Genomic DNA, 24,705 nt, shown 5'->3' with positions numbered 1-24,705 from the left:
ATCAAGAACACTTCCCACTCCACTGTATCATAACATATAAAATTTTATATATCATAATAACCATCCTCAAGCTGTCTATGGACTTCCAGTAACTTATATACATTACTCATGTTTTCCATTTTTTTTGTTTTCTGCTCTCTTCTTTAGCTGGACAACCTCCACTTCGTTCTGTCTGTGTAATGGTTGGTTTGCTAGCAGTTGTTACTACAGTGTTGTAATCCTGTTTGGATGTCTTTCCAACGCAAACACATTGTACATCCTAAAGCACCTGCAATTCTGCAAGAACAAGAGCTATGTGGACCACAATGCTGTGTCCCAAAGCCTACTGTTGTGTATAGTGATGTTAAAACCTGTGTAGCTAACCCTGACTACAGTGTATCAAATGCTAACCCTGACTCCTGTTTATCTAATGCTAACCCTGACTCCTGCGTATCTAATGCTAACTCCGACTCCTGTGTATCTAATGCTAACCCTAACTCTAGTGTATCTAATGCTAACCCTGACTCCAGTGTATCTAATGCTAACCCTGACTCCTGTGTATCTAATGCTAACCCTGACTCCAGTGTATCTAATGCTAACCCTGACTCCTGCGTATCTAATGCTAACCCTGACTCCTGCGTATTAAATGCTAACCCTGACTCCTGCATATCTGACACTAACCCTGACTCCTGCGTATTAAATGCTAACCCTGACTCCTCCATATCTGACACTAACCCTGACTCCTGCGTATTAAATGCTAACCCTGACTCCTGCATATTAAATGCTAACCCTGACTCCTGCGTATCTGACACTAACCCCGACTCCTGCGTATTAAATGCTAACCCTGACTCCTGCGTATCTGACGCTAACCCTGACTACAGTGTATCAAATGCTAACCCTGACTCCTGTTTATCTAATGCTAACTCTGACTCCTGCGTATCTAATGCTAACCCTGACTCCTGCGTATCTAATGCTAACCCTGACTCCTGCGTATCTAATGCTAACTCTGACTCCTGCGTATCTAATGCTAACCCTGACTCCTGCGTATCTAATGCTAACCCTGACTCCTGCGTATCTAATGCTAACCCTGACTCCTGCGTATCTAATGCTAACTCCGACTCTAGTGTATCTAATGCTAACCCTGACTCCAGTGTATCTAATGCTAACCCTGACTCCTGTGTATCTAATGCTAACCCTGACTCCAGTGTATCTAATGCTAACCCTGACTCCTGCGTATCTAATGCTAACCCTGACTCCTGCATATCTGACACTAACCCTGACTCCTGCGTATTAAATGCTAACCCTGACTCCTGCGTATCTGACACTAACCCTGACTCCTGCGTATTAAATGCTAACCCTGACTCCTGCGTATCTGACACTAACCCCGACTCCTGCGTATTAAATGCTAACCCTGACTCCTGCGTATCTGACACTAACCCTGACTCCAGTGTATATAATGCTAACCCTGACTCCTGCGTATCTAATGCTAACCCTGACTACAGTGTAGCTAATGCTAACCCTGACTCCTGCATATCTAATGCTAATCCTTAAGTGTATCCAGTTGAAATTTTTAAAACATCAAGCCGTGCCCATTTTCTGTGGCCCCACCCATTCTCACACCTGCATTTAATGAGCCTATGGAATGAGTGAGGAGTGACAACAGATTGGTGTTCATGCCGTTCTCTGGTGCATGAACTTGTTTCATTACTTTTTACTCAGGTAAATATCAGCTTGTACTAACACTAGGTTTATGATGATAATTTATTTATTTTAGTAGCCGCTTTATCCTGGTGACAACAGACGCTGAGTCTATCTCTGGAAGGCTCGTTTCTCTTTCTCTCTCTTTCTCATTCCTTATATGGTAATGCTCCTTATGGTTTATGTCCTGACAGATACCTTTAAAAATTTACTTTCTTTGATCTCCGTAGTTTGCTGTTGAACATGCTCTTTTTCTTTGATGCACATGATTGGCATTTCCTCTGGGCGTTTAGCGCAAAAATGAAAATACCTCAATTTTCTGTAAACAAACTAGTGAACATTCGGGTGGAACGGGAATTTCGTACCATGGATGTGCATTCCACAAATCTCCATCAACTGCAAGATGCTATTCTATTAATATGGGTCAACATTTCTAAAGAATGCTTTTAGCACCTTTTTGAATCAATGGCACGTAGAATTAAGGCAGTTCTGAAGGCGAAAGTGGGTCAAACACCGTATTAGTATGGTGTTCCTAATAATCCTTTAGGTGAGTGTATATTAAACAATAAGACACCAACACCATTAATTTCATTTAGATAATTATTTTGAAGTGCGTCATATCTGGGTGGAGTGCACACATCATAATTTATGTTGTACTGTATATTTTGAGTTAATATTATTTTACTTTGAGTTTAAGTTACTATTGAGCTGGTGAGGGGCAAATGGCTAGAGCTGCTGCATTATGTTTGTGGAGCTCTAACTGCGGTCCGTCAACTATTAAGATCCGACATGCCGCATCAACTGCAACTATGGTTCCACCGGTCGTACCAACATGTAGACTGTGGGAGGAAATTGGTAGTTTGCTATTTTATGTTTGTGTGTGTATATATAATATGTATATGATTTTGATTCTTTCTTTGATTCTTCTTTTTTCTAATTGTTCTGTTTAATTTATTTTAATTATTTAACTGCCCCATGTTTGTTAGTTTGGTTGTTTAGTTTTGTTGTTATCTTGTGGTTCCCCTATGTTTAAAATGTGTTTAAAAATGGACTGGTCCATCCCTATAAATGTTTTCCCATTGGCCTGTCTAGAGGGTTGAGGGTAGTTGTTTTCATGTTTAGTATGGTTTAAGTGTTTCCTGTTGGGGTCTGTTGGATTCAGATAAGTTCCTCTAAGTTTATTAGTTTGAATTTAACTTTGATTCTTTTGACCTTTTTGAGTAGTTTATTTGATTTGAAATTTAAATATTGCTTTCTTTAAGTTAAATGTACACTTTTTGATTTATTAAAACTATCATTTGGGTGAAAGCTTGGTTTTCTACGTCCCCTCATTCAATTGCGCTGCAAATGCCCTCACATAGTAATTCAATTCAATTCAATTCAATTTTATTTATATAGCGCTTTTAACAATGGTCATTGTCCCAAAGCAGCTTCACAAGAAAAAAAATGAAAGATTTTTTTTTTTTTTTTTTTAAGAAAGAAAAGAAAAGAAAATATTTGGAAGTGTGTATGTGTGAGAAAAATGTGTCTAGATAATAATTAAATGAATGAATGATGAATGAAATGTCTCTGATGAGCAAGCCAAGGGTGACGGCGACAGTGGCAAGGAAAAACTCCCTGAGATGGCAATAGGAAGAAACCTTGAGAGGAACCAGACTCAACAGGGAACCCATCCTCATCTGGGTGATAACAGATAGAAATAACATCAAGTGTGTTGTGCAGGTGAAAGTTCAATATATCAGAAGTTGTGTAGATTCAGTTCAGCAGTAGGTGCAGAGGGCAGATGGGGTCAGATCACTGGAAGCACAGGAGCAGGATGTGTAGCTCCAGCCATCATAAAGCAGAATCTAGCTGGAGCAGGTCCTTCTCAAGATGCCTTAGAAACCTTGCAGGGTTGGCCTTTGTCTACTGAAGCTGGCACAATCTCCAGATGTCTCAGGATGGGTAGAAAAATACAGAAAAGATGGAGAGAATTAGCGTAGTTGCCATTCAGGATAAGTGTAATGGAGTATGAGGTTATGGGTTGAGTTACGCGTATGCCAGATTAAAGAGATGCGTCTTGAGCCTACTTTTGAATTGGGAAACCGTGTCTGCTCCCCGAACAGTGTCTGGAAGGCTATTCCAAAGCTTTGGAGCCAAATATGAAAATGCCCTGCCCCCTTTTGTAGATTTTAAAATTCTGGGAATTACCAGAAGTCCGGAGTTTTGTGATCTTAAGGGACGTGGTGGATTATAGCGTATCAAAAGACTGGTTAGGTATGAGGGAGCTAAACCATTTAAAGCCTTGTATGTAAGTAGTACTATTTTGTAATTAATTCTAAATTGAACAGGTAGCCAGTGCAGGGATGATAATATAGGTGTTATATGATCATATTTTCTGGATCTAGTGAGAACCCTGGCGGCTGCATTTTGGACTAACTGTAGCTTGTTTATTGAGGATGCAGGACAACCACCTAGTAATGCATTACAATAGTCCAGTCTGGAGGTCATGAATGCATGAACTAGCTTTTCTGCATCAGATACGGATAGGATACTCCTAAGTTTGGCAATATTTCTAAGATGGAAAAAGGCTGTTTTTGTGATATTGGAAATATGATTTTCAAAAGACAAGTTGCTGTCTAATATCACGCCCAGGTCTTTTACTGTTGAGCTAGTAGTAACAGTACATCCTTCTAAACGCAGGCTGAATTGTGAAAGCTGTTGTGTGCTGGTTTTTGGGCCGATGAGCAATATCTCTGTCTTATCTGAATTTAGTAAAAGAAAGTTATTGGTCATCCAATCTTTTATGTCCTGGACACACTCTGTTAATCTAGACAACTTGGGTATTTCATCTGGTTTTGTTGAGATGTATAATTGGGTATCATCAGCATAACAATGGAAACTAATCCCATGCCTTCTAATGATGTTTCCCAGGGGAAGCATGTAAATTGAGAACAGGAGAGGTCCTAAAACTGACCCTTGTGGGACACCATATTTCACTGGCATTACATCAGACGGTACTCCATTTAGATCTACAAAATGGTATCGATCAGACAGGTATGATCTAAACCATTTTAATGCCTGCCCCTGAATACCTATATGATTTTGTAGGCGGTCTATGAGAATATTATGATCTATGGTGTCGAATGCAGCACTTAGATCAAGTAAGACTAATATTGAGATGCAGCCTTGGTCTGAAGCTAAAAACAAGTCGTTTGCAATCTTAACTAGTGCAGTTTCTGTACTATGATGTGGCCTGAAACCTGACTGAAATTCTTCTAGGATGTTGTTTTCCTGCAAGAATGTGCATATTTGAGCTGATACTACTTTTTCTAATATTTTTGATATGAACGGAAGGTTTGAAATCGGTCTATAATTTGTTATTTCATTCGCGTCCAAATTAGATTTTTTAAGAAGCGGCTTAATAACTGCCAGCTTCAAAGGTTTAGGGACGTGACCTAGATATAATGAAGAATTAATAATGTTTAGAATTGGCTCTCCAACTGTAAGCATCACTTCTTTTAAAAATCTGGTTGGTATTGGGTCTAACAGGCACGTTGTTGATTTAGCTGAGGTGATAAGTTTATACAGCTCTTCCTGTCCTATACCTGTAAAGCACTGAAAATCTAAATGTGAAGCTCTTGGCTGAACTAGATCATGAGATGCTATTAGAGGTTGAACCTCTGTTATTTTCTTCCTTATGCTATCGATTTTTTCATTAAAGAAGTCCATAAAATCTTCACTACTAAAATGTTGTGGAGTACTCTCTGCAGGCATCTTAGGTTTTGTTAGGCAGGCTACTGTACTAAATAAGAACTTGGGATTGTTTTGGTTTCTTGCTATCAGTTGGCTAAGATGCTCGGTCCTAGCGGTTTTTAGAGCCCGTCTATAGCTGCACATACTGTCTTTAAACGCAATTCGAAAAACTTCTAATTTAGTTTTTCTTCATTTTCGCTCAAGGTTACGGGTTGCTCTCTTTAGGGCGCGAGTATGACTATTGTACCAAGGAGCAAGTGTTTTATCTCTGACTTTTTTTAATCTGATGGGAGCAACAGTGTCTAATGTACTGGTAAAAATAGTACCCATGCTGCTGGTCACTTCGTCTAGATCGTCTGCATTTAGGGGTCTAATAAGAATTTGGGACAGATCCGGTAGATTACTTGTGAATCTGTCTTTAGTAGTCGGATTCATATTTCTAACAAATCGATAACGTGGAGAGACACAGCTAATCTGTTCTACGGGTAGAGTATATATCAGGAGGTGATGATCTGTGATATCATCACTTTGAGTTAAAATCTCTATATTAGTGACATCTATACCATGAGATATAATTAAATCTAGTGTATGATTACAGCGGTGAGTTGATCTATTTATATTTTGTTTAACCCCAAAGGAATTTAGTAAGTCCATAAATGCGAGGGCTAAAGTGTCATTAGCATCATCTACATGAATGTTAAAGTCACCTACTATCAACACTTTGTCAGAGTTAACAATTAGGTCTGATAGCAGATGTCCAAATTCTTTTAGAAAATCGGCATATGGCCCTGGGGGTCTGTACACGGTGGCCAGAGTAAAATATAGCGCGGGTTTATTATGTATTTCATTAAGTGCAACATTAATGACGAGCACTTCAAATTAGTTAAACCTGGGCCTTATTTTCTGAGTAACAGTAAGTACATCTTTGTAGATAGTGGCGACACCACCACCGCGACCAATTAGACGGGGCTCATGCTTATAAAAATATCCTGACGGAGTAGACTCATTCAGACCAATATATTCATTTGGTTTAAGCCAGGTTTCAGTAAGGCAGAGTGCGTCAAGGCAATAATCTGATACCATTTCATTAACAATAAGTGCTTTAGGCGTAAGGGATCTAATGTTGAGAAGTCCAAACTTTAGAGGTAGACTTCGATTACTTATTTGGCCTTTTTCTGGTTTAATGGTTACCAGATTGTTTCGGCTGGATTTAACGAATTTATTCTTTTTTCTCACTAATCGGGGAATAGACACAGTTTCTATAGTACAAGCTATGTGTGTGCGTCTATTAGTATGGTGAGTTGTATTGTGGCTGATATCTAAAGAATCTGAGGTATGACTTACCGCAAGTCAGATGGTTCGTAATGTCCTGGAGATGTTGTCAGAGAGGACCGCTGCTCCAGCTCTGCTAGGGTGCAGGCCATCTGTGCGGTAGAGCCTAGGACGCTCCCAGAAAACATTCCAGTTATCAACAAAGGGTAATCTCTGTTGTTGACACCAAGATTGTAACCATTCATTGAAGGCGAATAATCTACTGAACCTCTCGATTCCTCTCTGAAATGTCGGAAGTGGTCCAGATACGACGATCTTTGTCGTGGGTGATGTGCTGCGGACCTTCTCAACCAGGCTCCTGAAGTCCTTCTTTAGGATCTCCGTCTGCCTCAGCCTGATGTCGTTGGTGCCAGCATGGAGAACCACAGCTCGAATGTTCTTCCTCAGGGCCGCAGGCACCTGTGCAGCAACATCAAGAACACGTGCACCAGGTAAACAGCGCGTGTACGCCTTACCTTTAGCTGTGGTAGCACGCACGTGCCGGACAATGGAGTCTCCGATGACCAGCGCGTCGTGTGCCGTCTCACGGAGAGGAGCGAAGCGGTTTCGGGTTGAGATCTCGAAGACGGGTGGTGGCGGAGGAGGAGAGGTCCTCGCCCGGGGCTTGGCGCGCGTCTTCCGCTGCTGAAGTTTCCAGGCCTCGTGGTATCCCGGCGCCGGGGTGAAGGAAAGCTGGGCAGGCTGCGTTCTCGGTGCGTTGGACCTGGGCAGAGAAGCACGCGGAGTAGAGGTTGTCGGGGAATTCTCATGCCGAGAATTTACCTGGGACAGGTGAGCGTCGGTCCGCGACGATTCCAGCGTGGCTTTCCGCTGCTGTAGCCGGGCCAGCTTCACCTGTAGGTCGCGGATCAGCTTCTCCACGGCCTCCATCTCCAAGTCCACCGAGTGCAGCTCCAATGTCTCCTCACCTGCACACAGGGGCAGAGACCCAACCGACATGGTGTCTAAAAATAGAAATAACCGGTGCGAAAGAGCGTAAACAAACTTGTGATAGCCGGGCTAACGGGCTAGCGATGCTAATGAAAAGCCGGCTAGAAGCGGTGTGCTGCAAAACTATTAAAACTTATACGATATAAACTTATACGAAAACGATATAACACGCGTTTCGAGTGAATATATTATAAGGTAGTATGAAATACTTATCTGTTATATGTTTACTCTTCGTAAGGGGACGAAAAAGTAGAAAAATTGGTCAGTCTGGCGGAGCTCGGGAATTCACTCTCACACACTGAAACTGATTGTAACATTGGGCATTACACACTTCAGCATATTGCAAATGAATTGCACCTCAAAGTAACACACTGTAACACACTATCTCAGTTTAACACACCGTACCTTACTGTAGCACACTATAACCTGATGTAATACTTTGTAATTCAATGTAACACTTTGTAGCCCAATGAACCTAAATATTACACAATGTAGCGAATTGTAATGTTTGATGATTTACTGTAACACACTTAATCTCACTGTAAAACTGTAATAAAAAAAAAAAACACTAACTTTTTTACACTCTGTAATTGCCTTACACACTAAAACTTATTGGAAATTTTGTAATATTGTAATTGTAATATTGTATTGTAATTTATATTTAAACTGTAAACTACTGACTGCAATAATCAGCTTTTTGTGTTTTTCTTTTTTAACTAAACATATAGAAAACATGTAAAAAGATTACTAGACTCACCTATATAACCTCTGACATTTGGGGGGCGCTGTGGGGACACTGACCGTGACTACTTAAATTTAAAGCAAATTGTCACAAACTCAATTTGTGAATGTGTAATGTGTAAATATCCTTCATCACAGCAATGTAAACACATTTACGGCACAAAAACCCTTCTGTTTGAAGTTTTATTATTGGGTTGAGATCTGGTGACTGTGGGGGCCATTTAAGTACAGTGAACTCACTGTCATGTTTAAGAAACCAATTTGAAATGATTCAAGCTTTGTGACATGGTGCATTATCCTGCTGGAAGTAACCATCAGAGGATGGGTACATGGTGGTCATAAAGGGATGGACATGGTCAGAAACAATGCTCAGGTAGCCTGTGGCATTTAAACTATGCCCAATTGGCACTAAGGGGCCTAAAGTGTGCCAAGAAAACATCCCCCACACCATTACACCACCACCACCAGCCTGCACAGTGGTAACAAGGCATGATGGATCCATGTTCTCATTCTGTTTACGCCAAATTCTGACGCTACCATTTGAATGTCTCAACAGAAATCGAGACTCATCAGACCAGGCAACATTTTTCCAGTCTTCAACTGTCCAATTTTGGTGAGCTTGTGCAAATTGTAATGTCTTTTTCTATTTGTAGTGGAGATGAGTGGTACCTGGTGGGGTCTTCTGCTGTTATAGCCCATCCGCCTCAAGGTTGTGCGTGTTGTGGCTTCACAAATGCTTTGCTGCATACCTCGGTTGTAACGAGTTGTTATTTCAGTCAAAGTTGCTCTTCTATCAGCTTGAAACAGTCGGCCCATTCTCCTCTGACCTCCAGCATCAACAAGGCATTTTCGCCCACAGGACTGCAGCATACTGGATGTTTCTCCCTTTTCACACCATTCTTTGTAAACCCTAGAAATGTTTGTGCGTGAAAATCCCAGTAACTGAGCAGATTGTGAAATACTTAGACCGGCCCGTCTGGCACCAACAACCATGCCACGCTCAAAATTGCTTAAATCACCTTTCTTTCCCATTCTGACATTCAGTTTGGAGTTCAGGAGATCTTGACCAGGACCACACCCCTAAATGCATTGAAGCAACTGCCATGTGATTGGTTGATTAGATAATTGCATTAATGAGAAATTGAACAGGTGTTCCTATCCTTTAGGTAAGTGTATACACTACCTGTCAAAAATTTTGACACCCTTTCTAATTCCATGTCGTTTCCTGATTTTTTATTTTTCCTACAATGGAAAGAAACGCTCAGTCACTGAAAAATATATGATAATTTCCTTTGCACAGTTGATATTGAAATCTGCTACTTATGATCTGTAAAGCTTCATAACGGCACTAATCTGAGGTGCTGGTTGTTCATTTGTGATTGGCTTTCCCAGGAAGGTGTTCATGAGAGCCAGTTTCATCAATGTGCTTGATAAGTTTTGCAAATGCACTTGACAATACTGTTCTCACACCGTCTATACCGCTTTATGCTGTATTCATGGTCGTGGTGGTGGGGCCTGGAGCCTATCCCAGGAAACTTTAGGGTGCCAATCCACTGCAGGGAACACACATGCTCACATACTACAGGCAATTTGGGGTTGCTAATTAGCCTAACCTGTATATATTTGGACTTTGGGAGGAAACCCACCAAGCACAGGAAAAATATGCACACAGAGGCGGGAATCAAACCTGGCTGGGAATTAAACCCGAATACTGGAGGTGCATGCGACACTACTAACCTCTACACCACCGTGCCACCTACAGCTGACTGTCATGTCCTAAAATAACAACTGACTGCTGCTGCTGTTGTTAATGTCATGTGTATTATTTAATAGTTTTGAAAAAATCCATTATTGTTCCAGAATGTTGAAAATAAATCACTAAACAAAACAAATTGCATTGGACAGTTTTATTAATACTGTATTTTACAAAGGGAATGAAATCCAGTCAGTGAATGTTAAGTAGAGTTTAGTACCTCTGTGTAAACCACATCATCGTGTCCCAGTTCCCTAATCTAAAAAAGCACTTTATTCCTTTATTTAACTACAGAACGATCATTAGTGTACTGACTAAGTTCCTGCTGTCGCTTCCCTTATAGCAGCTATACACACTCGTACCCTCACCAGTCTCTTTTGTTACAGCATGTTACTGAGCAACTGTAAAGAAGCGTAAACTCCACAGTGAAATCACAACAAATCACTACAGAATTATTTATTCAATTCAATTCAATTCAATTCAATTTTATTTGTATAGCGCTTTTAGCAATTTTCATTGCCGCAAAGCAGCTTTACATAGTCAAAAGAATTATTTAAGTTTGTATGAAATGTGAATTTGTATGAATCAAAATGGTCAGTTTGTCCCTGGTGAGCAAGCCGAGGGCGACAGTGGCAAGGAAAAACTCCCTGAGATGGTAATAGGAAGAAACCTTGAGAGGAACCAGACTCAACAGGGAACCCATCCTCATTTGGGTGAAACAGAAAGCAGTAAATGATCTGCATTTATACAGTGTGTAGGGTGGGAGGCAGTTTAGCTATAATAGCTGATGTTAATTGATGTTAATATGGAGTCCAGGTAGTTATTGAAGACCCAGGTAGACTTGTAAGAAGTTCCAGTCATGAACTATCGAACTGTCAAGTCCCCAGAGAAACAGTTGCCAACACCAGTCAAGGCCAGAACCATTTTCTAGGTGGAGAGAATCATTCCCAGACACCAGACGCATCCCAGAGAGACACACGGGGCATCCATGTGACGAGATCTTCAGCCAGAAGCGGGGCACCAGGATGGGTCAGACAGGTCCGGAGGGCAGAGGGAGTCTGGATCACTGGCAGCTCAGGAACGACATGTGTAGCTCAACAGAGAGAGAGAGAAAGAGTGAAAGGGGGGGACAGAGGGAGAGAGGAAAAAGAAAGAGGGGGGGAAAGAGAAGAAGAGGAGAGATGGCAGTTAGGTATGGTATATTTACAGAAATAAATAGCACTTATTATTAGAGCTCACATATTAATAAAAACATATAAATGAATTTTATTGAATGGTATATTTTTGAATTATTTAGTACAAAAATAAACGTTTATATTTGGTGTGCTGTTCTGTTGAAACTGTGTCTGCAGAATAAATAAATAAATAAATAAATAAATAAAGGTTATTAAAATAAATAAATGGTTTTGTAATAAAAATGCAAAAATAACTGCTGACTCGTGTGTGTATATATACTCAGCAAAAAAAGAAAACGTCCCTTTTTCAGGACTGTGTATTTTAACAATAATGTTGTAAAAATCCAAATAACTTTACAGATCTTCATTGTAAAGGGTTTAAACAATGTTTTCATGCATGTTCAATTAACCATAATCAATTAATTAACATGCACCTGTGGAATGGTCGTTAAGACCTTAACAGCTTACAGAAAGTAGGCATTTAAGGTCACAGCTCTAAAAACGCAGGACACTAAAGAGACTTGTCTACCGACTGTGAAAAACACCCAAAGAAAGATGCCCAGGGTCCCTGCTCATCTGCGTGAACGTGCATTAGGCATGCTGCAGGGAGGCATGAGGACTGCTGATGTGGCTAGGGCGATAAATCGCCATGTCCGCACTGTGAGACGCCTAAGACAGCGCTACAGGGAGACAGGAAGGCCAGCTGATCATCCTCGCAGTGGAAGACCACATGTAACAACACCTGCACAGGATCGGTACATCCGAATATCACACCTGCGTGACAGGTACAGGATGGCCACAACAACTGCCCGAGTCACACCAGGAACACACAATCCCTCCATCAGTGCTCAGACTGTCCGCAATAGGCAGTCCATGAGGAGGAGATGCACTGCAGTACTTCAAGCAGCTGGTGGCCACACAAGATACTGACTGGTAGTTTTGTTTTGAGCCTCCCTTCATTCAGGGACACATTGTGAAACATTTTTAGTTTATGTCTTATGGTGTTGACTCTTTTAGTGTTCATACAAATATTTACACATTAAGTTTACTGAAAGTAAAAACAGTTGAAAGTCAGAGGACGGTTCTTTTTTTGCTGAGTATATATATATAAAACACATACACATATGGCAGATGAAGGCTACATTACCCAACACACATGTGCAAGAACACTGGAGTGCTAATTATCACACCTGCACGCCTGGAACCACTAGTATAAGAGACATCAAACCCCGCGCTCTTTGTCAAGTATACATTCCTGTGCATTTGTTCCAGTACTTTGTTTGTTTGTTTGTTTGTTTGTTTGTTTGTGTGGAGCAAATAAAAATAACTTTTAGCCTGCACTTGTGTCCTACTCTCCTAACACAAACGCAGTACATCACTATTAACCAAGAAACACATACTGTACCTTTTTTTTCACCCATTCATTCATCCTCTATACTGCTCACACAGTATGTATGTGTTTATGTATTTATGTGTATATAGAACGGGAGGACAGACACGGACTGGCCATCAGGAGGATCCCCCGGTGACCTGGCGACTGATGTGGCCTGCTGGAAGCCAACTGTGTTTTGTGTAATAATGAATATATTTTTTATATTATTGCCCACCAAATGTAGTGAACTGATGATTTCAGGAATTGGCATTTAATTAGTTTATTAAATAATAATAACAATATTAATGGTTCTTTAATCTGATTCTGTTAGTCCTGACTGGCATCGTTACACTCCGCCTCTGCACCACGCAAAGCATCTAAACAGACATTCTAGGACGGAGAGAAAGCGACCAGGTGGAGCAGAAAGGGAAAGGCAGAGTAAAAAGAAAGCACTTCAAAAAGAAGCAGCAAAATGTTGCAAAATTTCGGATCTATTCAGGGCTACAAATGCAGATCAGCTACTTCTCTAAATTACTGTAGTTTCTTAAGTTTTGAACTGATAATAAATTTTATATGTAGTGCATGACTATGGTCATGTAAAATACTATATGCTTAAAGACAATAATATATTTTTTGTAAAGTTACATTGTCACAGTCGGGCGAGGCTCTGACGCCAGCCGAACACAACGCCTTTTATCTCCATAATACTAACCATGATCACCTGAAGTCAATCAATGCACGTCCATAAAAAGCACACACCGCAGCCACTGTCCGGGCTCGTATTGCCTAAAGTGGACCAAATCGCCGAGATCACACGTAAGAAGTGTATTTTTTACCTGTACTCTGTGTTTCAGAAGTATCCCTGTCTGTCTCCCTCATCTTCGTGGTGTGTGCCTCCTGTCGCTCCCAGGTCTCAATCATCGTCTCCACAAAAAGAAACAGCTAAGGAAATCTCAAACGACATCCGTGACTCAGCGAAAGCAATTTTTGAATTAAGACTTGCATTATATGACACTTTTTCTAAAACTGCCGTTAATTCTGTCTCTAAAAATCCACATCTAATCCTTTATACTTACCATCGTGTGAGTGTCCGTCCTTGTTAAATATATAAGTATTTTAGCAAACAAAATTTTTTTTTTTATGCAGGTGGGGGAAAAGCAGGGAGACAGGAGCTATAGGGCAGACATGAACTAAAATTAACAAATTTTTCAGTCTGATATTTAAAAAAAATAGGTTGTCATAATGTAGTCATTATTGATATCTTTTTTACATTTTACATTTTTTTTTTTTTTAACGAAGGTGAAGACAGCCAACCTACTGTAGTACCAGCTCTGGTGCAGTGTAGTGATGGGTTGTTCATGAACGATTCATTCTTTTTGAATGAATCTTTAACGTGACTCAGAAGAACGGGTAGTCTCGGAGAGTGATTCGTTTTACTGGCGAGCATGTGCAAATCATCGCAAAACCCCCGTAGGTTATGTACAGGAAACTGAATTGAGCGAATCTTTCTTAATGACTCTTGTACTCTGAGTCCGAGACTTCCATAGACGCTATGCGGTCCAATAAAAAATAAAAAAAAATGAACGACTCAGACTGGAAGATATGAGAGGTGAGCTACTCACTCTGTTTATTACATGTCCTTAGTTGCATTGTAATATTTTGATTAATGGAACTATAGCCAAAACTTGTGTATGTAAACATGTTGGGGGTCTTTTTATTGAAAATGCAACATTTTATTTTATTGCTGATCAAAAGAACAAAATGACTCAAAAAAAGATTGAAACAGGTAAAAAAAAAAAATAATAATAATAAATAATTTTCTCTAACATATCAAATGAAATTGACTGTCTTGCTAATTTGGAGTTTATCTATGTCATTTTTAGATAAAATAAATACATACACAATGTTCTTGATATCAAGCTATCCAACAAAAATTACAAAAGAAACTTACTTTATGCTGATGAAAATAACATAATAAAGATATGAACAAACGCATGCACCATTGTATCACACAAAAAGTGGAAGCGGAGGAGAGCAGAGCTGGTCATGGAACAGGCAGTTCCGCCTCCTTCTGATTGTCTTGAATTGACCCTACTGTAGTATCTGAATGGCTGGAATTGTGACAGAGTTACAGTGGAGCAAATGTAGCTTTGTGGTTTTGAGAGAGAGAAAGAGAGAGAGAGAGAGAGAGAGAGTTCGAACTCACACATGAGCCTGAAGTACAAAAGTAAGTTTCAGAGTGTGAGAGAGAGAGAGTGGTGCACTGAAATATAAGATATGAACACGACAGTATTCAAAATTGTCCTCTAATTTATTCTTTCTGTACATTGTTACAATTATGATTTTGTACACATTAATTAAATAAATTGCTTATGTGCTTTGGAAAATACACTGAACTTTATATTCCTATAACATATTAAAGTGTTATACAAATATTATGAAGGACATTTGGAGGTTATAATTCCAACAATTGGTAAAAGCATGTTTTAATATACCTACTTGATTCTTTTAGTATAAAGTATTATGGAAGATTTTAATATATTTGTGATGCACTGAAGTCTGTATGTTTTTTCTCACTAGGGTCTTGTTTGTCTGACAGTGTATGTGGAGCCACTGTTGCCTAAAGGCAGATTAGTGGGAAGGCCAAATAATTGAAGTATAACACTTATTTGACATTTTGATGTGTGTGTGTGTGTGTGTGTGTGTGTGTGTGTGTGTGTGTGTGTGTGTGTGTGTGTGTGTGTGAGAGAGAGAGAGAGAGAGAGAGAGAGAGAGAGAGAGAGTTAAACCTGACTCGGCTGTTGGCTGAGAAGGAAGAGACAGCAGGACTAAAGTGTGGCCTAAGAATCAAAAGGAAATGGAAAAAGAAAGCTTGTGGAATTATGTTGATGTTCCTTGGGTGTGTGGTGGTTAGCGTGGTCTGATCAGCAGTAAGCAATTTTCAAAGACGGTAAGTTGCAATAGAACTCTTACAACATATACAACAATTAAGAGAGTGTCTGGCGCCTGGTTGGGAAAGGGAGCTAAACTAAACAGATATCACGTAAGTATCAGAAACAATGGAAAAATGACATTATTACGTGACATAATAGTGACGCAACACCAAAATCATGGAGAAAGAGAGTAAGAAATATGTTAGAGAATGGCATTGGTGAGATAAAAAAGGCGACCACGGCAGTGGCCTAAAGATGGACCTTAAGATTGTGCAGAAAGGTGAGAAATTGGGAACAGAAAGAAAGTGAAAGAGGTAGAAGGTAAGCTTAAACTCAAACTGAGAACAGAAAGGAACAGAAGCGTATTGTAAGGAAAAAAGGCTGGGTGAGTCAGGAAGGAAATTGAGCAACAGAAAAAACATGTACAAGTAACAAGTAATTAAAACAGGGAGGGAGAAATTAGGGAGCAAACGAAAAGAAAAGAAACTGGTGAGCAAATACTAGAGCAGAAGAGGGATAGATAGGGAAAATAAGAGCTACTGTAAGAGGAGAAGAAAAGAACCATACTACCACCAGAGTTGCATGAAAAGGCAAGACAGCCCACCAACCTAAAACACTGACCAAGCTCAAGGCTCTAGCGAGACATATCCCTTAACAGGAGTGGTGCTAATTTCAGAAGAATGAACCAACATGGAACTACAAGTCCATAGAACACTGCGGAGTGGTAAAAGGTGACCTTGATTATGGCCATAGGAGTACATTTAAATCTCCGTATGACACCAAGTGTCACAGGTCGGCTCTAGTATTAGGTGGATGACATGGATCTGCAGGCCAAAAAAAGAATAATGTCACAAGGACTCAGTGAAGGTGCTTATAATGTTGGCTGAAAGTGGTAATAAGGTAAGCAAAGAGCTTTGTAAAGAAAGCTTTGAATATTCAGGACTTGTGTTTGAAAACTTGTTGCTAGTATTTGAAAAGCACCACAACCCCAAACTGTGCGTCATGTGTTGTAAATTTTGGAAATAAGCAATTGACTGTGGATATGCAAGATTGTTTTAAGAATACAACCACTCAGAAATCTAGTAAAAATACAGTACTTTGTACATGGCCTGGACACTGGAGGTCCTGGCTGCTTTTGATTCAGTGCCTGGTGTGAAAGCTTACAGTCTGCAAGTTATATTATGTTTAGTTTGCCTATGTTATTTATTAGCTTTTATTATAATACTTTATTTAGTAACACGGATGGAAAAATACTGTATAGAATAATGATAAAAAAAAGGACTATGGTGCAATTATACACAAATCTATATATATAGTTATATATCTATATACTATATATCTATTATATATAGTAACAAAAGCACATATATACTTCTGTACTTTCCACTTATGGGTGTATGTGTGAAGGGGAGTGAATATAAGTGGTCTAACTTTCAGTTCACTCTCTGACGGTTTAGATTTTCCAGTGCTCTGAGATGGCAGTGTGTTTGTTCTCTTCGTTGCTCATCGGACTGTGTGTGGGACTGTATGGAACACATACCACTGCAGGTGAGCAGGAAACGGTGTGTGTGTGTGTGTGTGTGTATATGTGTGTGTGTGTGTGAGAGAGAGAGAGAGAGAGAGAGAGAGAGAGTGTAGTGGTGTAGTGGTATCTGGAGAAGTGAGTGTATTGTAAACAGCAAAAGGAAACAACACTCTGTGCTATAATTGGTAAAAAGAGCCAGTAGCTGGGCTGAGGTTAGCTGAGCTGTTGCTAGCTATCAGCACTGATGTAGGTTGCTTGTTCTGAAAGCTGTTTTTTGTTTGGATCATTCACTTCACCTTCCCTGTTAATTAAATTTTTCATATTTTGGCCTTTTTTTGGTGTTTGTCACTATAGACATATGGACTGTAGCATTATTGTGTGCATGTAATAAACCAAATCAAAACCTTTAAACAAGTAGGATTTAGCAAATTGGAATCAGAATCACGTACAAGGTTGCACGTACAAGGAATTCGTTTTAGTGACAGAGCTTCCAGAACAAAAAACAAATGACAAGACAAAACAGCACGACACACACATAAAAAAAGGTTGACATCAAATGGAGTAGGGTGTGAGATCCTTTTTAAATAAGTTACATAAATATCTGAAATCTGTGGTACTATACAGTATATTGCACAGTGGTACTGTACACAATACTGCACATATATTTATTGACAGTTAGAATAATGTTTAGCTGTTCATGAGGGAGATTGCCTGGGGGAAAAAGTGTTTTTGTGCCTGACTGTCCTAGTGTTTGGTGCTCTATAGCGTCGACCCGACGGCAAAAGTTCAAATAGAAGGTGGCTTGGGTGTGAGGGGTCCAAAGTGATATTCCGAGCCCTTTTCCTCACTCTGGATGTGTACAGTTCTTGCAGCGTGGGCAGGGGAGTGCCAATAATTTTTTCAGCAGTCCGAACCGTCCATTGTAGTCTTCTGATGTCTGCTTTCGTAGCTGAGCCAAACCAGGCAGATGGGGAACACGAAACCCCACTGTAGCAGTGCAGCAGAGAATATGGGCCAGTGGTAGCTCAGTGGTTAAGGCATTGGACTACGGTTCGGAAGATCCCAGGTTCAAACCCCACAACCACCAAGTTGCCCCTGTTGGGCCCTTGAGCAAGGCCCTTAACCCTCATCTGCTCAGATGTGTAATGAGATAAAAAAAAATGTAAGTCGCTCTGGATAAGAGCGTCTGCCAAATGCCTAAATGTAAATGTAAATGAATATGTCTCAAAATAACTCATATGGATTTGCAGGTGCATTAATAGATATAAAGCTCTACTGGGGAACAATCCTCCGGCTCAAAACCCTTTTTTTTTTAGCTTGAATGTTTTTGTTAATGTCTTATTAAGCATGCTCACATGCTATAGCAGCTTCCCTTTCTTAGCCCTGAATCTTCATCCTAAATTTCATGAGTCAGCATTGGGTTAATAGCCTACAGTTACTTACACAAAAGAGACTGCCATGCATGCATACACGCAGACTTGACATTTCATTTTTATATGTTAGTATCAATTTAAATAAAACTATGCTGATTAGAAGCTGGCTGAACTTGAATTTGATATATAACTAGGGCTCTACAGATGAATACTGGGGCACATGCACTAGTTATAGGGCTGGAGTGACTCCTTCTACAGTATCAATAACAGAAATTTATAGTTATAGCAGTCCGCACTACTTTCTTAATATATTATGCCAGTAGTTTTGTATATGGTCATGGTGCTGCAAAAATAGAGTGCAGGTAAAGATTCAAAGATTCAAAATTGTATTTGTTACATACATGATAGTTCAAAGTACAGTAGTAGTTAAATGCAATTGCAACAACTCCAGACTGTGCAGATTAAAATATAAAAACACTCAAATACAGTAAGGATAAATACAGTATGTACAACTTATATGTGCAACAAAACTAGTAGATGAAAAAGAATATAAGTTATATTGTGTAAATATACAGTCTGTAATATAAGATGAATGTGCAAATATGCAAATTTATCCGAGGTTATTAAGGTTTCCTGTCATACTGGTAGCACTTTGTGTCACGGGTTTAATGTTATCCAAGTGTAATCCCTATCACTTTACACTCGTAGCGTTTTAAGGCAGATGTGCATACGCTGTGTTTTTTTACACACGACTCCTGACAGTAACAAATCGCCATAGGATCAGTGTATCAGGGTGGGTGGAGAAGTGTGTATGGCCAGTGCTAACTGAAAAATAAGGAGGTATACACAGTAAACCCACATATACCCTGCACTACACCTCTGTGTGATATCACTTCTAAAACACACTTTGTTAAGGTTTAAACAATAAAATGTCAAGCTGCCAGCTCACACTGGCCATTCAAGAGCTGTTTAATTTTTGACAGTCTAGTTTAAAGCTCTTTGGAAAATGTGAAATTTGAGTCTTTGTGTTCTTTTTGGTCAGCCTTGACTTTTGGTTTGAAATTCTCCCATGGATGCCATTTTTGCCCAGTCTCTTTCTTATTGTTGGATTATGATCACTGACCTTATCTGAGTAAAGTCAGGCCCGCAGGTCTTTTTGAGCTCCTGGACCTTCCAGAACTTTGGGTCACTCCTGGGAAGGTTCACCACTGTTCCAGGTTTTCTCCATTTGTGCATAATGGCTCTTATTATGCACAAATGGAGAAATAGCTCTCATAGCACTGCATGAAAAGAGGTGTATCTTTACTAGGAAACTCCTGTATCCACCACTGATTTTCGGAAGTATCTACAAGTACCACTGAGCGTATACATCAAATTTCCCTAAGCTAGAATACTTCCAGGTTTTATACCAATTCGGATGTATCTTGCTGAGGAATCCTTCCATGGTACAGCCATTTGTTGCCATGGCAAATAATCCACTCAAGGATTCTGTCAGGAGACATTCACACCTCAAGCCCCATTTGCATTTTACACCTTTGCCCAACTCTGCTCTTCCTTATTGGTTTCCTATCTCAACATTAATTCGTTGTTTTAAAAAAACACTCCCAAAACCCTGACATCTATTGGGACATTACCCAGTCACTACTTTTTATTTAGCCCAACCCAAGCCCTCATAACTTAGTGACTTGATTGGTTATTGGGCAGGTATGTAGATAGACCCTATCCACCCCCCCCCACCCTCCCACACACAATACTATATATCCCCCACATCCTTTAAAAAATGACAATAGAATTGATTCAGAATTTTTTATTAAAATCTAACCAAACACTAATAAATATACAAAGCAAAGTAAGAATAAGGTAAAAACATAAAATATGAAAAAAATGAACAAATGTGCATTTATAAAGGTACAATTAAATTAAAAGCAATACTAAAACAAACATGCACTAGTGCTTGTTAGATGTCCAAAATAAATGTCTTTCTAGCTTGGTCCCTTTAGATATTACACGCTGATGGCATGGCACGTAATGGCATCCTCCTCATCGGACATCAGTTCCAGTATTGCAGTCTGCCACAGTTCTTTCTCTGCATCTGTTTAAACAACCGTACACCTGGACTCCAGCAACTGCAAAACACGTTAACCCCTAAAAACACTCGAGATGTACCAAACTAAATACATAAATGAATTTGTAAACTTACAGTACTTATCTTTGTCGGTTTTTAGCCCCTGTCTCAACTGAGTCTTTTAGCGGAGACTTTTCTGGCCAGACAAAAAGTATTTCCTCTGCAATGTTTAACATGTTGATAAAAAAATAAAAAAATAAAAATCAGATAAGAGACAAACAATTCAAATTATTAGAGGAACAAAAGTAAAGGGACGTGAAAATAATTACAATAACACTTTATGATTATACCCTTTATACACTCAGGGTCTGCAAAAGTCATCTTTAATACCTCCAGCAGATATATCATCACTGCCTGATCATGAAGTAAACTTATTCTGTGTGGAAAGAGAGGAGTATCATTAATTACATTTAAAATGATTATCTAAAACCCATACATAGCATGTAAAGAAACAACATTCTTACCCAGTGTGTGGATCGTATTTATGTGAGTTGTTTTCTGAATTATGGAGGCTCCTTACAGCTTCCTGTAATGTTGAATTAAAACCACTTTAATACATACCTTTGTAAACAACATTGTATAATTCAGACGTGACAAACTTTTAAATATGCTGGGCACCTACAACAATGCAAGTAACACAAAGTAGATGTGTAGCCAAATGCTTAGGCTAACTTGGCAAGGTATAATTTACTACTGTATTCTCACATAACATAAGGGTCAACTTACCACAATCCCCACGGTATGCATCCTTTTAGCTTTTTTATGCACATGGCTTGACTCATCCTGCAGTCTTCTCTCATCAAACATGCGCTCAAATGCATCAAGATGCTGGATAACCTCTTTGAGAAGAGCAGTGTGTGCCACTTGCTTCTCCTTCAAACCCTCTAGCTGAAGGGACAAAGGCACACAATGACTAATCCTCCCACCCGGCTATGATAAGAAGAACAGCACCTCTTCCTGCTAGTCATTAACATACAAAAGGCTTCCTGGAAAGTTTCACCGATTCCCGTATACATCCACATACATGAGGTATCTGTTCGTTTCACAAAATTTCCTTTGCATTCTACCTTTCCAAGCATTCTGCCTCATACATCTGGCAAACGTAAAGTTTAGCGTGGATTTCCCATACCATATTTGTCCGGATACATCTCTTTTCAAGCAGTGTAGTTTGCCCAAGTCCCAAAGCCTTAGGAAACATTTATTTTGTTTTTGTTCTATTCTTGATTTTTTTGAGATCATGGCATGATGTGTTGTTTTTTTTCTTCTGTTTTAGTTCTATTTAAGGGTTTTCTTGATTTAACAGGTCTGATTAAAACTCTTGGAGTGGACAAATTAGTGTAGAGTTTAGCAGCGTAACGGTGGTAGTAAAGAAGCTGGAGCAGAACCTGCTGGTTCTGTATGTTAACATATTCAGTGGCTGGTAGTTGGGTGCCAAAGATGTGCTGGGTGGTTTTCATGACCACATGTGGTTTTCGTAGGGCTTTCCTTTTTGACCAAGTGGAGCTGCCATGTCAGATTGTGATAGAGTTGGCCAGCATGCTCTCAATAGTGCAACGATAAAAGCTTTCTAGTATCTAGGAAGACACTCTTTTTTCAGTCTCCTTAGAGAGTAAAGACACAGTTGCAATTTTCTATCAAGAAGCGAAGTTTTATTGTGCCAGAACAGATCTTCTAAAATGTAGACACTGATGTGCTGTTCAAGAACCGTTTTATCATTGACATTTACTTTCCCACACTGTTATACTTCTCCCACGTGATCATTTTTTCCCAGGCTGTCATTGTTTTCTCCTACGCACCCGAACTGCCCCGCCACACACCAGTTTCTCATTCCATTAGCAGATTACTGTGTGCGCTTTTGGCCAATTCTCTCACGGTTTTCACGGATTGTTTTCACATCCCCTCACATCTTACAGGGACAGGGTGCAAATTTATCACAGGACATTCACACACACACACACACACACACACACACACACACACACACACACACACACACACACACACATAATAAGAAAGAAGTCTAGTTGACATGACTCAACTTCCAAATAACTTGATCTATTAAAGAATAAGAAATTAAAGATGAAGGTGGTACTTAGGAAGTGAGGGGATAGAAATAAGGTGACTACCTTGTAAATCTGTTAAGAGAATGCATAAGTGTGCTGGCATCAAAGCTAAATGTAGCTACTTTGGACAATCTAATATCTAAAACATATTCTGGGTTGTTTACCACTTTTTTTGTTTATTGAATAATTCCATACAGGTTTTTTCACATAGTTATATAATAAAAATAAATAAAACCACTAAAGGCAGAAGATATATCAAAACTTTTGACTAGTAGTGTACCTGTGTGTCTGTAATAAAAAGTTTTTCAGCAATTTCAGAAAGTACAGTAAAAACCTTGGATTGCAAGTAACTTTGTGTATTGCAAGGCATGCAAAAAAATTTTTTTTTGCAAATTATTTTTATTTAACAATTGTCATACCTACATTTTTTAAAATCATTAAATTAAATGCATTATTTTTACTATTATAGAATGAAGAAAAAAAAAAAGAAAAAACTCCAAACCCACCACGAGCATAAACAAAAACCTACACACACACCCCTGCATCATCCAGCCCAAATGAATCTGTCTGAATTTGATTGGTCATACACACACCGGTGCATAATCTAGTTCAAATAATCATTCAGGCAGTACCTGTAAATTTGCTAAATAAGCAATAAGTGATTGCCATATAAAAGAACATATCAATAGAACCTCTCAGTGTGTATTTAATCTTCTCAATCTTAAGAAAAGATAATAAATCTGTAATCCACTGTGAACAAGATGGTGCCGGTGAGGTCGGCTGCCGTCACGACTGTTCCGACCTCCTTTTCTCTGTTTTTGTTTTTTAAGTTAGTTTTTAGTGTCTTAAAATCGGCAAAATTACCACCATGGAGTACATTAGTTATGATAGAGACACTCTTGTTTCTATTGGTGTACAATGTACTCACAATTCGATGTTTTTAACTCCGGATCCAAGCTGGCCGAGTGAGATTCTGAGGGAGAACAAAGGACGCGACGCGAAGCGGCGGCCCCGAGGGAAACGAGCCAGCGTCAGGAACAGGCTGAGAGCCCGTGCACACTGCACACTTCTGCCTAGTATCCTGCTCGCCAACGTCCAGTCACTGGAGAACAAGCTCGATGACCTCAGGGCCAGGATAAAGTTCCAGAGAGACATTCGGGACTGCAATCTTCTCTGCTTCACCGAGACATGGCTGAACCCAGCGGTGCCGGACCATGCCATCCAGCCAGCCGAGTTCTTCTCGGTTCACCGTATGGACAGGACACGGGACTCGGGGAAGTCAAGGGGAGGTGGCGTGTGTTTAATGGTGAACAGCAGCTGGTGAACAGCAGCTGGTGCAACAGCGCGAGCGTTGTTCCTCTCACACGCTCCTGCACACCAAATCTGGAACTACTGTCCATCATGTGTCGTCCTTTTTATCTACCTCGGGAGTTTACATCGGTCATAATCAGCGCCGTTTATATTCCACCACAAGCGGACACGGACACTGCCTTATGCGAGCTGCATGAGGCACTCACACAGCACCAAACACAACACCGGGACGCTTCCCTTATTGTGGCGGGGGACTTTAATAGTGCCAACCTCAAACGCGCAGCGCCGAACTTTTATCAGCACATCACCCGCCCCACCGGGGCGAAAGGACACTGGACCACTGTTACACTACAGTCAAGGACGGCTACAAGGCACAATCTCGCCCTCCGTTTGGTAAATCCGACCACGCCGCAATCTTCCTCATGCCAAAATACAAACAAAGGCTGAAACAGGAAGTTCCGGTTCAGAGGGAGGTCGCGCGCTGGACGGACCAATCGGTGGCCGCGTTACAGGACGCACTCGATGACGCAGACTGGGACATGTTCCGAAACAGCTCCGATGATGACGTCAGCGTGTTTACGGAAGCGGTTGTGGGATTTATCGGGAAACTAGCGGATGATACCGTGGAAAAAAAGACTATTAAAACGTTTCCCAACCAGA

At 40.0% G+C, this 24,705-nt stretch overlaps 1 protein-coding gene and 1 long non-coding RNA gene across 6 annotated transcripts in view; one reads left to right on the top strand and one right to left on the bottom strand.

Annotated features, from left to right (window-relative positions):
* LOC128519615 (hemicentin-1-like) overlaps window positions 1-24,705 on the top strand; it is an 89,074-nt gene that overhangs the window by 4,524 nt on the left and 59,845 nt on the right. The window contains exon 1 of one of the 5 annotated variants that reach the window (XM_053493405.1): window positions 17,021-17,196. The exons of the other annotated variants lie outside the window; for them this stretch is intronic. Within the exon in view, the coding sequence (XP_053349380.1) occupies window positions 17,124-17,196 (73 nt within the window). The 5' untranslated portion in view covers window positions 17,021-17,123. Of the gene's footprint in view, window positions 1-17,020; window positions 17,197-24,705 lie in introns of those variants that run through there. 5 annotated transcript variants of the gene reach the window in all.
* LOC128519625 (uncharacterized) lies at window positions 20,345-21,555 on the bottom strand. Its single transcript, XR_008357864.1, has 4 exons — window positions 21,398-21,555; window positions 21,136-21,197; window positions 20,962-21,047; window positions 20,345-20,831 (listed from the first exon to the last, which is right to left on the bottom strand). It is a non-coding gene; the product is annotated as an uncharacterized LOC128519625 (long non-coding RNA).

The sequence above is a fragment of the Clarias gariepinus genome, chromosome 3 (genome assembly GCF_024256425.1).
Source record: "Clarias gariepinus isolate MV-2021 ecotype Netherlands chromosome 3, CGAR_prim_01v2, whole genome shotgun sequence".
Classification (NCBI taxonomy): Eukaryota; Metazoa; Chordata; class Actinopteri; order Siluriformes; family Clariidae; genus Clarias; species Clarias gariepinus.
The sequence above is the reverse complement of the archived record's forward strand: the minus strand, read 5'-3'. Positions and strand labels throughout refer to the sequence as shown.